Genomic DNA, 12,634 nt, shown 5'->3' with positions numbered 1-12,634 from the left:
ATGTTGGGAACATGCTTGGAACTACTAATAAATTAGACATTGTGAAATAGTCTTTGACACTTAAAGATTAAAGGAACTATTTTCTTAAGTGTCAAAAATGTCCTGAAGCTCAGGCTGGAATCAGTTTAATTTGCACAAACCATTGTTTCTTCAGTGTAACAACATGCAAACATCTCATAGACTGTACTTCATCTGACATTGGCTATTTTGAGTTACAGTTTACTTATCATTATTTCATGATTCTAACTTTAGAATTTGTTTTTCTGCTATGCAGGGTGATATTGGAGATATTCCACTTTGAAGAGCTGTTTCCAAATTTCTGTTTTCAGTAAGCTGTCTTTCAGTTTACAGTTACCTCATTGGGGTGCAGTGATAGGATGTTTGTTTTCCTTGTTTTATCTCTCTGTAAATGTTAAGGCAACTAACTGATTGCAGCAATGCAGAGTCAGGTACTCAGTTATGTTTTGAGTGAGACTTTCTTTCAAAAAGAAATTTCATCTTGGAAAAACATATACTCAGAGGCATGGAGGATGTCCCTGAAACTCTTTGAATGCATGCACAGCTGTGGTCTGACCAACAGTGGTAAGAAATGGCCAGCAAAGTATTAGCATTCTTGGCTTCAAGACAAGACTGATAATGGACTAAAATATTTCTGCATTTTGAAAAACAGAAGAAAATATTTTTGTATCCTAGAGCTAATTTTTTCATCTCGGTGGATTGGTTTCTAATGCCTACAACAGTGTAATGCAGGGCAATGTCATCTAAAAGTAGTAGAATTCTTAATATATTTTTAAACTGATTTTGGGGGGCAAGGCTTATTATGTGAGTGAGAATCTCTTAAAAGAGGAAAAGATAAAACTGTAGCTTTGATAGCTACTGTAGCACAGCTATAGGATGATTCATTCTTTCATTGAACGCTTCTTCCCTTGTAGAAGGTGTTTCCTTTCGTATTTGTGTTTCCATTACTCACCTGTGTAGTTCCCAGTTCAATTTTTAACATTTAACTGTTTGGCTGTGGTTAAGTTACGCTAAATTATTATTTGTCTGCTTATTATGTTAGCTTCTTTAATAACTTAATTTTTCGAAGTAGAATTTTTTGTTTGTGTTTTGAAAGCTGCCTTGAAACCACTTAACATGTGATAGTGTAGGGCCAGTGATTTTTTTTCTAGAGAGTGAGGTGATACAAGCACCACTGATTTGGGACTTCAAAATTTGGTTATGGAGTCTCCTAGAAGGTGATTTTGAAAGAGGCAAGGCAGAGCTGGGAGAGATCCAGGCAGGAACAATATGGATCCTCTTATATTTATGCCTTTAAAAATAGATTAGAGAAAGAGTTGCCAGGAGTAATATTTCTCTCCCTGCACTAGGCACCTGATAAATGGCTTGACAACTTCTGGCCCTGTCCAGCCATATTTTCTCACTGTTTCTGTGTGCCCGAATCTGAAGTGAAGTGTTTATTTTTCTCTCTCTTTTTTTTTTTTTTTTGTGTTTTTTTTTTTTTTTTTTTTGTGTGTTTTTTTTTTTTTTTTCAGGTGAGGTTTGGTGCCCTTGAATTGTTTTCTCCCTAGTCATTAACTTGTTCTGAGACAGTGAATGATAAAGTGTAATTAACTTCAAATCATTAAGAAATCCTGGTTTCTCTGCTAGGTAGGGACTTGCTGCCTGTAGACCTACACTTTCTTTTTATCTGTGGAGCAAAAATAAATGAATCAATAAATAAAATTAATCAGAGTAACAAGGTAACTATGGCAAGACTCATGAAAGCCTTTGAGGCTAGTGTATTTTTTTGAACTGCCTTATACTAAGTGCATGCGAGAGGAACAAGGTAATTCCTGCCCTGCAGCTTTCACAGCCTTAAAAACTAATTTTGTCTTTAGTTTGATATAAAGAGTCAAAGGCTTTGGGCAAGTGTTTTGTATGTGGACAGGAAGGGCAGTAGGGCTATTATTGTTATTAGACTGTGTCTATAAACTGCCATACTGCCACATCCTGTTCCCTGGACCAGGGGGCCTTTGGAAGAGGAGTCTGAAGACCCTGAGCCAGGAAGGAATCTTGCTTTTGTAGCAGTGGCTGCAAGCAGAGCAGCAGAAAATCTTGCTGTGAAGGCAGCTCAGAGTCGGTGAGAAATAAGGTTTTTTAGATCTACAGAGGCTTTTGAGGAAGGAATCTGAATGTGGGTGGGGAGCCAGTAGTATCAAGGAAACCCAACAATGCCTGCAGCCCACCTGCACACCTTGTTTCTTTTCTGGGATGGAAAAGGCGAGGTGGGTAGTCATCCTGCGCTGCCTGAGCTCCTGCTGCTGTGATTTTCAGTGACACGAATGAAAATCGGTCATTTCAGTTTTGTGTTGTAACTGTTTTCAAAAAAGGTCTTTCCAATGTTCCTGTTCCCTGTATCTGCCCTCCGAGCGACTGGGTGCTGCAGGGCTGAGCCGGGCAGAGCTGCCGCGAGATGGCAGCAGGCAGCCTGCTATCTTGAGAGACCTCGACAGGCGTTTTGAAGATAGCAAATCCGCAAGTATTTTTAGCACACCCTTTTTCCATAAGCACATCTTTGGAAAAAGAGGTAGCTATTCAAAAAGCAGAGACAGGTTACTGTGGAAAAGTCGGCCTTAGTCAAGTCTGTGACATAGGAATGAGACATTAATGTGATTTCTCTAAGCAGTTCCTAGGTTGTGACATCTAAAGTTCTTGAATGATGTTTGTAAGGATGAAGACTTTGTTTGCTTGATTTCGTTTATTTTTTGTCCCCAGGGCTGTGGGATATCTGGGGACAATGCCTTGTAGCAGGGATAGGTGGCATCTGCTGAGATACTCTCTCAAAATTATGGCATCAAGAATCTGTGCAGCTCAATAGCATTTAAACTCAGTGCTGTTATTGGGTCCCGTACTGAATATCAAGAGAAGAATTGTACTTTAATAATGCCTTTTACGTCCTCCAAGATTCATTTAACTTACCTCTACATTTAAAAAGCAAAATGATGAACACAAAATTACCTCCACCTTTTAAAATACAGAACCTTTATCTTGGGGAAGACATATCATAAGCAGAAATTTTTGCATTGTTTTGTTGTTTAGCATGATAACATATAAATCTATAAACATGTTTTCAGACCTTGAATTCTATTCTATTTCAGACTTATCATTTGGAGAAGAGAAACATGGGTCATGTCTACAGATAGATACCATCTTTTTTACGCATTTAATAAGGACAACCACCTAACTGGTCAAGTTAACAAAGCTTCTGTCAAAAGAAAAGGAATAATATTAATTAAAAAGCAGTTAATGTATTTTCCAAAGGAGTATTTGTGTGGTTTTGGTATGTCTTTTTGTCTTTTTTTTTCTTCTTCTCTTCTTCAAAACGGAAAATATCTCAGTATCTCTCATATTCTGAGCAGTGACTGCAGGGAATACAATACTGTGTTGGTAGCTATAATGAGGCATATACAGGTTGGTAAACCAATGTAGTGACTCTTCTATGTCTTGGATGATGGCTAAAACCAGTAGTGCCACATCAGAGCCCCTCATTTTCACAGCTTATAATTCTGCCTGGTAAGTGAGCTCCGTTACTCTGTTCGTATACAGTCAAACCAGACCTCTTCAGGACATATGGGATTTAATGCATGGATGCCAATCAGTTGTCTGTGGGCGTATTTGCATGTGTGAGCACTCTGTAGCTCTTTGTGTGAGATTTATTGGATCCACACAGTGCACAGCTTAAATTTAATGTTTATGTGAAATGATGGGTTTGCTGCAAATGAGCGCTCTGCAGCGGTTATATCTGCAATTTTGAACATCCAGAAATCTCGAATGCTTAGACTGCACACCAAAACTTAGCACTGCATGGGCACTGTGTAAGTGCATTGAGTTAGTGAGGAGACTGGCTGGCTCACTGATATCATGATCACCTCAGTTCCCAGCTTCTTCTGTGCCGCTTACTGGGGTGTTCCTGCTGTACCCCAGCCCTTCACTGCCTGCAGCACCTGCAACTAATGCAATATTTTGGCCAGCTTCCTTGGCACCATGGCTCTTTGTGAGAAAAAGGAAAGATATGTCAATTGCAATTCCCAGAAATGCCTTTCCTCTTTTGACCATCTGTTTATCTCTGCTTGCAGACAGCCCCTTTAAATGAAGTCAGATCTCTTGCTCTTTCTAAGCTTGGGATATGCAATATCTCAAGCTTCAGCTCTGTAGAGTAAAGAGTATGCTCCAGGCTCTGAAGAGTTTCAGTTGGAAGACTGTTCCATCCTCATATCAATCCCCCCATTGTTCCTGTACAGCTGTTGCATGTACAGCATACACCTAGCAACTAGATGTTTTTAACAGACATCTGATGGCATAGGAAGTTATTTGAGTCACATCCATGTTAGAACAGATTATTATTTTCCTACTGCAGTCTGTGTATTGCTTAAGGTGAGTGAAATCCTACCAGTACCAACATGAACTTTCAGTCCTTTCTGTTCTTTTGGGATTTGCAGATCTTTCTGTTTTAGCTGAAAACAGCAGTTGAGTAGTTTCTTATAGACAAGTGGTGCCCTGTAATTTTTAACAAAGATGACACCCTATTCCATTAAATTCTTCCATTTTGTCTCAAGAGAAAAGGGAATTGATATGTGAATAGGCTTTTCCTTTCGGGTTATTGTTGTGATTCTGGTAATATCAGTGATGGCCAGATAGAGTCATTAGGGAGAAGCTGTTCATCCAACATAAAGACTAATTTTATCTGCAGGGGAAATGAATTAACAGGATGCTCCACCTGCCAGGTTCACTGTCATGGTTTTGTTGCCAGCTGATCCACCAGACTAGTACATATTTTTAAGGAATGCTCAGCTTTCAGTGATCCCTAAGAGGCCCTGTGGTGACTGGTTTTCCCTCCAGTCACTGAGAGCATATGAACCATGGTGAGGTACACAACAGCACCCATTTTTGGATGCAGTCTTTCATGGAGCTCCAGGCAGATAAATCCATCCATGCTGTTGTAGGAGCCACATGACATGCTCATCAGTGTAGTTTGCATTTGCATCTTTTCATCAAAACACACTTTTAAGCAGATCTAATATGTACCGTAATATGAGTGTTCATGACAGGACCTTTGACCACTCTAACAGTGCTTGTCAAATAACCTGGGGACTCCCTGAGACTTATTGACCTTCTGATGAGTTCATACCTCCCTTTTCCCCCTTCCCAATCCTGTAGGACCCACTGCAAGGGAAGACTTCAGATACATGCCAACTTATATGTTGACAGAAGTAAGCCAGTTAGTATGTATTGCAATTTGTCATAGGCCAGAAGGGCCAGATTGTGTTTATAAGCTGAGACTTCCAACTCCATCAGGTTGTGCTGGTAAACAGCTATATTAGATCCACTCAGTCAGAGCTGTTCAACTTTTATGGCTTTTAAATAATGTTCCAGTGCTAGAAATCTATATGAGGAGATCATATGTTGTAAGTCCAGTGTTACCCTAAGATAGGAGAGTCAAAAAGGATAATAATTTTGGCAAAGTTGTCCCGTAGTCTTTCTTCAGAAAGACACTAAGCAGCTACTCCCTGTGAGACATATCACTTCCTGTGAAGACTGATAGAAGGGTAAATACTTGACCAGAGATGTCAATAATAAAGTTAATGCCTTTTACATACTGCCTTTGCTGTCATGATAATAATGTAAGGGATATAGTTCAACTTAGATTTAAACCTTTCCTTGATTTTGTGCTTAGTATTCACTTCTACCTTCATACAGCTGTAATTTAGATTTATGAGGATGGAAAGTACTATTATGATCAGGTAATCTGACCTGAACAGAGGAGGCCATAGACTTTTGCCTAAGCTTGTGCCTACACTACAGCAATCCCTTCTGGCTGACTTCCAACAGGTTACTGAGAAAGATCTCCAGTCGTGATTTTAGTATTAACCTTCTGTTGCTCATTCCCCTCCCCTCTCCCCCTCTTTTGTTATATCCTCTGTTACCTGTCTTCTGCTCCTTTTGGCAATTTCTATCATGCTTCATGCAGATGGAACCCCTTTAATCTTTAGTTAATTGCTTTCCTGTTCTTCTAATAAAGCCCAAAGACTCTTTTCACAGTAAGGAAAAAGGATTTTGTGTTAATTAGCCTCTGTGCATATGGTTAGTGAAAAAATATTCATGGTTTTGTGTGATGGGACAGTAGGAGTCTGGAATCTAATCTGTGCTGTGTGTCAAGGATTCATGAAACTGTTATATACCATAATTAATTTCAACTTTTATTTTTCATAGCAGGAGCTATCCTTTCAATATAACCTGAGAAATGAGAGCTGGTGTCTTAATGTAGTGACTCAGATTCAGAAGAAACTGTTTTTTGATTTCTGATCCAATTATCTGTTTCTTTTGATACCTATTGTCCCTGCCTGTTGAAATAATAAAAAAATTAGGTGTTTTAAATTATACACTTTGCTACATGATAGCTACATATGGAGTCTGAAATGCTACCTCTTGAATATATTTGAAGTTTACTGATCAATGCTGGCTGGGAAGCATCTTGCCCACCTGTCCCTCTATTCTATGTCTCAATGACAAACACACAGTGTATCAGAACTCCTAAAATTGGTCCTAAATTCCCTGTCTAGTCAAGGGAAAAGATAGGTGGCTTTGACAGTTTTCAGACAGAAGTCATCTTTGCCCTAAATTTTGGCATTTAAATCATCCATGAAGTACAGTCAGTCACCTTTCCAGACAAGCAATACAGCCATGTGGTGTTGGAAGATAATTTTACCAAAATAGATGTTTAATTGGAGACTACTTTGTGTAACACACAGGAGTGGTGACTAGATTTGATATTCTTTGTATGTTAGGCAAATAAGAGGCTTGTGTTTTCCTTGAAATAGTTGTTCAGAGTCTCAGAAAAAATCCCAAATTTTTGATGTCATCTTTTCCCATAAATGGGATGTCATAGGTATTGCACAGGCAGGTGGGGGGTTTGTAGTATGCAAAAGTTACTTATAAATGCTAGATCCTTATTTTGTCATTTAATTTACATAACCACCATATGGCAACAGTCCATCTACCACATACTGGCTGTAACTAATTTTAACATTATTATTCATCTTTCTTTCAGTAACAGAAGGAAAGAACTTCTGCTGTTTGGAATTGTATACATTACCCAATGTGTAGTAAAACGGTGTGTTCTCCCTTAGATAAAATGCAGTCTCATCATTGCAGCGCTGAAAACTGGAAAATAGAATAAACAGAACTGGGAAACAGGACTAATTCCTGAATTATTTCTGTGTCTTTAGTGACAATTGGTTTTGGTCAAGGTCTAAGGTTTCTCTGCTTACCCATTGGGAATGTGCTGGCGATGATCTGTTGAGCAAAGTGGTGCAACTTGGGAATAGTTGTCTGAATAGATGGTTAACAATGGAGAAAAATGACTGAAAGTGAGAGAGGTGTTGAACTGAATATTCAGTCTGACTCTTGGAAAGAGCAGAACAGAAGCTGGCCAAGATCTAGGTTAGCTGACTGATCTATAAGATGTAGTTTCGAAGCCAAATCATTAAGCCTTGAAAGCTAGCTATTAATCATCCATAAAGGCTTTTGTATCCTCTGTAGAGCATTGCTCAGGGAAAGCAGAAACAGCCCTGGCATATGCACAGGAAATTGGAGAGTGGAGGCAGCCGCTCTGGACCAAGTACAGCCTATGTGCTAATCTGGGGAAGGCCGAGAAATGGGAACACAGCAAGACATGGTTATCTAATCCGTGAAAGAGGCCGGCTAGTCATGACGAAGAGATTGCTTTTAAGGATGCAGGATGTTAACTTTTTTTTTTTTTTTTTGGCAATATGTAGGCAAGCTGAGAATGATAGGGCTGCAAGGAACATGTGGAGTTTATCTTTACTCTAAGGCAGGGTCAGGTAACTTTTTCGAGGAGGGTTTCTCAGACCTCTTCTTCGTGCACTGCATTCCCACATTTCATTATTCTTACCAACAGAGAAAATTCCCTTGTCTTGAAGTGGAAACTTTGCTGTTAAAATCTAGACCTGTTACTTATTCCTCTCTCCTGGATGAACATAGGGAACTAACTTCAATCTCTCCCTGCAGCAGCGTTTTATGTGCTAAAGGGATGTTAGCATGTCTTATGTTCTTTGGATTCAAAATCTCACTGCTCTACGTTTCCTCCAGGGTCATGTTTCCTAGAACTGTTCTTGCAGCTCTCTTCTTCATTCTTTCCAGCTGGTCCAGTTGAATTTTTACTTATTTTTTGTACTGTGAGAACAAGGCAGTATCACAGATGTGCCTTGTATGGCAGAGGGTTTTTACACATTTTGCATTTTATATTCTGGCTCTTGGGTGCATGTATAATTCTGTTGGTACCTTAAGAAATCTGTCATAGCTTGACGTTGTCTTATGTTTGGCTCCTATTTGATATCATTCAAGGTCCTTTGCTACAGAACTGATTTTCTAGTTAACTGTTTCCTGTTCTGTATTTGTGTGGTTTATTTGCTTTTATAATATTTTCAATTTGTCCCTGTTGGGCAGCATTTTTCCCCCAGACATTACTTCCATTTTTGTCCAGATTATTTCATCCTTTGCGATACTTTCATTTTCTTCTAGGTTCTTGCCATCTGTATATTTAATATGCATTCTCTGAATCATGGATACCGGAATGTATTGCAGCCAGGACAGACCCCTGGTGAACCCCATGTGACACATCCTTCTGTTCTGATGCTTACTCATGTATGGCAATGCTCCGGGAGAGATGCAAACCTGGATTCACAGTTGGAGAATTTTTTGGTCACAGGATTGTAATTTTTACTTTCTCCTGGCTTTATGTGTTACATTAATTACATTCTATCTACCTAACTTTGGGAACATATATAATCGTGACATCTAAAAGAATGCAGAAGTTGAAAACTGTGACTTGCAATTGCATATTGTTTGGGTCTGTTTGCAAAGGATGTACTGACTGGAAGAAAAGGAAAGAAAAACTGTGATGTTGTACTCCATACCAACTATAACATCCCTCTTGAGATACAGTTTATCTCAGCTGGCAGCAGGTCCTGCAAACTTAAATGAAGACATGGTGTGTGGTGAAAATAAAAAGGCAATTGTGACTCTTTTTTTTATGGTGGGTTTTTTTTTTTAATTTTTTTTGAAGTTAAAAATTGGAGCTGCACCAACAGAAATTGTGTTTACCTTACAGCATTGGCTCATTCTAACTTTTGTTTTTCGTTAGGAGATCAGAGGCATTAGAAGTTACCTTCTAAAAGCACTTCTTATTTCCAGGTGCTGAAGATTAAGGAGGAGCTGAGCATTTATGCCATCTTCTTTTTTTTCTTGAAAATACAATTTTGCAAGAAAGACTACTTCTTTTGGTGCATTCTCCAACCTTGGTCATCTGTCTCAGGTGTTCTAACATCATCTCGCAATAGCTACCTTTTTGCTCTTGAACTCAGTATTACAAGAAGTTGATTGACTCAGTTTAGGATAACTGAGTTACCTGGATGATGGGAAGAAAAGACCTTGTGTAGTTCCATTGCTCTGTTTTTCTGCTTTTCCTACCAGCGGTGTCATGACTCCCAGCTTTCCTTTATCCTTCATTTCACTTTTGACTGCTCTTTGCTTTCCCTCTTCATTCTCTTTGGTTTGTTCTCTTTTGCACCTGTCTTCTCTGCTGGAGGACATTTGGTGTGTGGGGAGGTGAGGAGGCCTGTTACTAGTCAAAATATCTCATATTTTTCTGCTCCTTTCACACTTACTGCTCCACTTCTGACAGCAGTGAAGCCTCCCAGTGTGAAAGCCTTCCTCCTTGCTCACGTAGTGGGGACTGCACTGAGGGCAGTCATCTTTCCATCCCTGATGGGACTCTGCATCAGGCAGTCTTTTTTATATTATATTCTAACTAAAGTTAGGCTAAAGTTGTTGGTTCATTTTTTTTAAACTTCAAACAAAGCAAACTTTTTTGAATAAAAACTAGAAAATTAAGTTTTTAAATAGAGCAAACTTAGAGCTTTTAAGAAAGACAAAAAGGAAATTAAAAAATTGCAACAATATCTGCTCTTTCAGGCGAGTCCTTGGTTTAGCCAATTCAGTGACTTGCTGAGTTATAGCAAACTCTACCCAATCTCCTTGTCCCTGGGGAGTTCTTGTTCTCCCCTGAGCTGAGAGGCTCCTTGATGCTCCTTGGCATGTTCTCGTTCCATGGGATGATTCCGTTGCCTCATCTGTTGCCTTAAGCATCCCATAAGCATAATAGACAACTCTCCAAAGAAGACTGAGGTTCTTCCCTCTTAAGTTCAGGCTGACCCAGTGTGTTTTCAAAAGAAAATAACAAGAACTTCAAAGCAGTAAATAGAACAGCATCTGTCCCACAGTTTGAGAAAGAGAGATTGTCTTGAGCACTGGTGGGTGCGTGGGGAAAGAGTAGATGAGTAGGACGTGTATGGTTACAGTTCTGTTTTGTTAGAAGGAAACTCCTAATGAAACAAGATAAATGAAGAGCAGAATTCTGAATGTCATTGCTCATCTGGGATTTTGGAAGAGGAACTTAATGGTTAAATCAGTGTAATTTTACTTAAGTGTCCCCAGTGGCTATGGTATTATTATTTATTTGTGCCTGTGTCCACACTTAGCTGAACACTTTCCAAACATTCAGGAAAAGACAGTCTCTGGTCTGAGAAATTGCAGTCTAAGGCTAGAGAGAGGTGAGTACATACAGATTAGCTGTATTTATTGAATTCTTAATACATCAGGAAGATGATTGCTTATCTGATACTAATTGAAAAAATTGCTTATAATTGATCTATTGTGTAAGAAGAGGAGTTTTTACCTAGACTAAGAAAGATTTCTTATACTGTAATAGAGCTTCACAATCTCATCTCTTTATGTTTGCAGTATTAATAAGTCTGTTTTCCTGAAACATGAGTTATACAAAGATTAGCAATGTGCAAAAATGTATATCTTAATCTGAAGCTGTAAGATAAACCAATTATTGCTAAGGATTTAAGAGGAATAATTTATCAGGCATATGAGATATTTTAAAAAAGCTAAGGTTGCAGTTGCCCTTGCAGAAAGACTGACTGGCAGGCAGGAAGCTGAGTCAGAGCAAGGTGACGATGATCTCCATGGGAAGGGGTCTTTCTTGCAACATCTAGTGTTCAGTGTGTTGAAGCGTGGTGTGTGTTGATAATCTTTTCCTTTTAGTTCTTTGTACTTCAGGTTTTACCTCTTTGCCTCCCGTCCCCCAAGATATTATTGAGCTATGGCCTGAAGTAATTTTGCCCATTGGGTCCTGTTCAGACAACCCCCCCTAAAATTTGATTTATTACCGTTAAAAGGAATCTGCTAATCTTTTTTTTCTTTTTAGCACTTGCAAAGAAAGTCTGAGGGGAGATCAAAAGTGCTTTGCCCATAGTGCTGTACCTGTATGGCTGTGCTTGTTTCAGAGGATCTCCTTCTGTGCAGATCATCACGTGTCTTCAGTGAGTGCTTTGCACTGCAGACCCTGGCCCATTTCCTCCCTGTTGAACCCTTTGGTAAGTGATGCTCATTCTTGCAAATGTGTATTGGTTACAGAAGACAGATGCCTGACCTGAGCAGTGATGGATTCCTGCTTTTTTTTCTTTTCCCCTATTCACAGACTTAAACCCAGGAGCTGTGAGAACCTCCCGCACAGTATGAGCTGCAGAACGTCCGTGCAGAAATTCATTATTGAGTCCTGTGTTTGTAACAGAGCTGCAAGCATGCCTTTCAGGAAATGATGTCATCTTAGAGGCTCCAAAAAATTACTGATTTATGGTAATCCAAATTTAGTTGTTCCAATGGGTAATAAATGTTCTCTTAATTTTAATTAGAGTTTCTTTGGCTTGTGATTCTCATGTTACATCTTGCCATACTTCTGTTGGTCTAGTAAGCTAAGGAAACATCCAAACCCTTGTTTTTAAGCTGTGTTGTTAAGAAATCCAACTTCAGATCCTTCTTGTGGTTTGTTTATAACATTTCTTGGCTTTCTATATTCTTAAAATACTGACATTGCACTCAGGTTCCAGTATTTGAATTACAATCTCAGCTGACAGAAGATATGGGATTTCAGAAATTCTGTCTGCCAGATCAGAAAAAAAGAGAAGATATTAACAATTTCTAGAACTGTAGGCTCAAAAGTAATCTTACAGCAAACATGAGACATTTCATTACAGTTTGACTTTTAAGAGTTTTATTTTTAAAAGTTTTAGTATGTGATGACACCTAAGATGCAAAAAGCATATTAAATTTAAAACCAAATCATGTATATTTAAAAACATAAGAGAAGTGGCATGAAAATCAAAACCTTTTGCCACTTTTTTCTAAAGGGATTTATTTAAATTCCACCTCCCTCTGAGAATATTACATTTTCTGATGGAGCATGTCAGGAAAATAAAATTCCAATTAGCTCATCTCAGTTGGACAGTATGCAGTTGTTCTACTTGTAGGAGATTCATTCTTATTTACACATCTGAAGATCATACTAGCCCTCATAATCACACAGTCATGTTATGAGCTTATTTTTCATTTGCCATTTCCCTTAAACCAGAGTTCTTCTCTAAATCGTTGAACTACAGGATACTGCTTTTCCATATCTGGATATTTGACCTAAATTCTTTGTTTGAATGAAAGTAGCACTTCAAGCACC

General features: G+C 38.8%; 1 protein-coding gene across 4 annotated transcripts in view; it reads left to right on the top strand.

Annotated features, from left to right (window-relative positions):
* The window catches only part of ZNF800 (zinc finger protein 800), a 29,774-nt gene extending 17,959 nt beyond the window's left edge, over positions 1-11,815 (top strand). For all 4 annotated transcript variants that reach the window (XM_064656168.1, XM_064656169.1, XM_064656170.1 and 1 more), the window contains exons 6-7: positions 11,333-11,501; positions 11,606-11,815. In XM_064656168.1, the coding sequence (XP_064512238.1) occupies positions 11,333-11,501; positions 11,606-11,611 (175 nt within the window). In that variant the 3' untranslated portion in view covers positions 11,612-11,815. The remainder of the gene's footprint in view (positions 1-11,332; positions 11,502-11,605) is intronic.
* Positions 11,816-12,634: the final 819 nt, after the last annotated feature.

The sequence above is a fragment of the Pseudopipra pipra genome, chromosome 5, assembly GCF_036250125.1.
Source record: "Pseudopipra pipra isolate bDixPip1 chromosome 5, bDixPip1.hap1, whole genome shotgun sequence".
Classification (NCBI taxonomy): domain Eukaryota; kingdom Metazoa; phylum Chordata; class Aves; order Passeriformes; family Pipridae; genus Pseudopipra; species Pseudopipra pipra.
The sequence above is the reverse complement of the archived record's forward strand: the minus strand, read 5'-3'. Positions and strand labels throughout refer to the sequence as shown.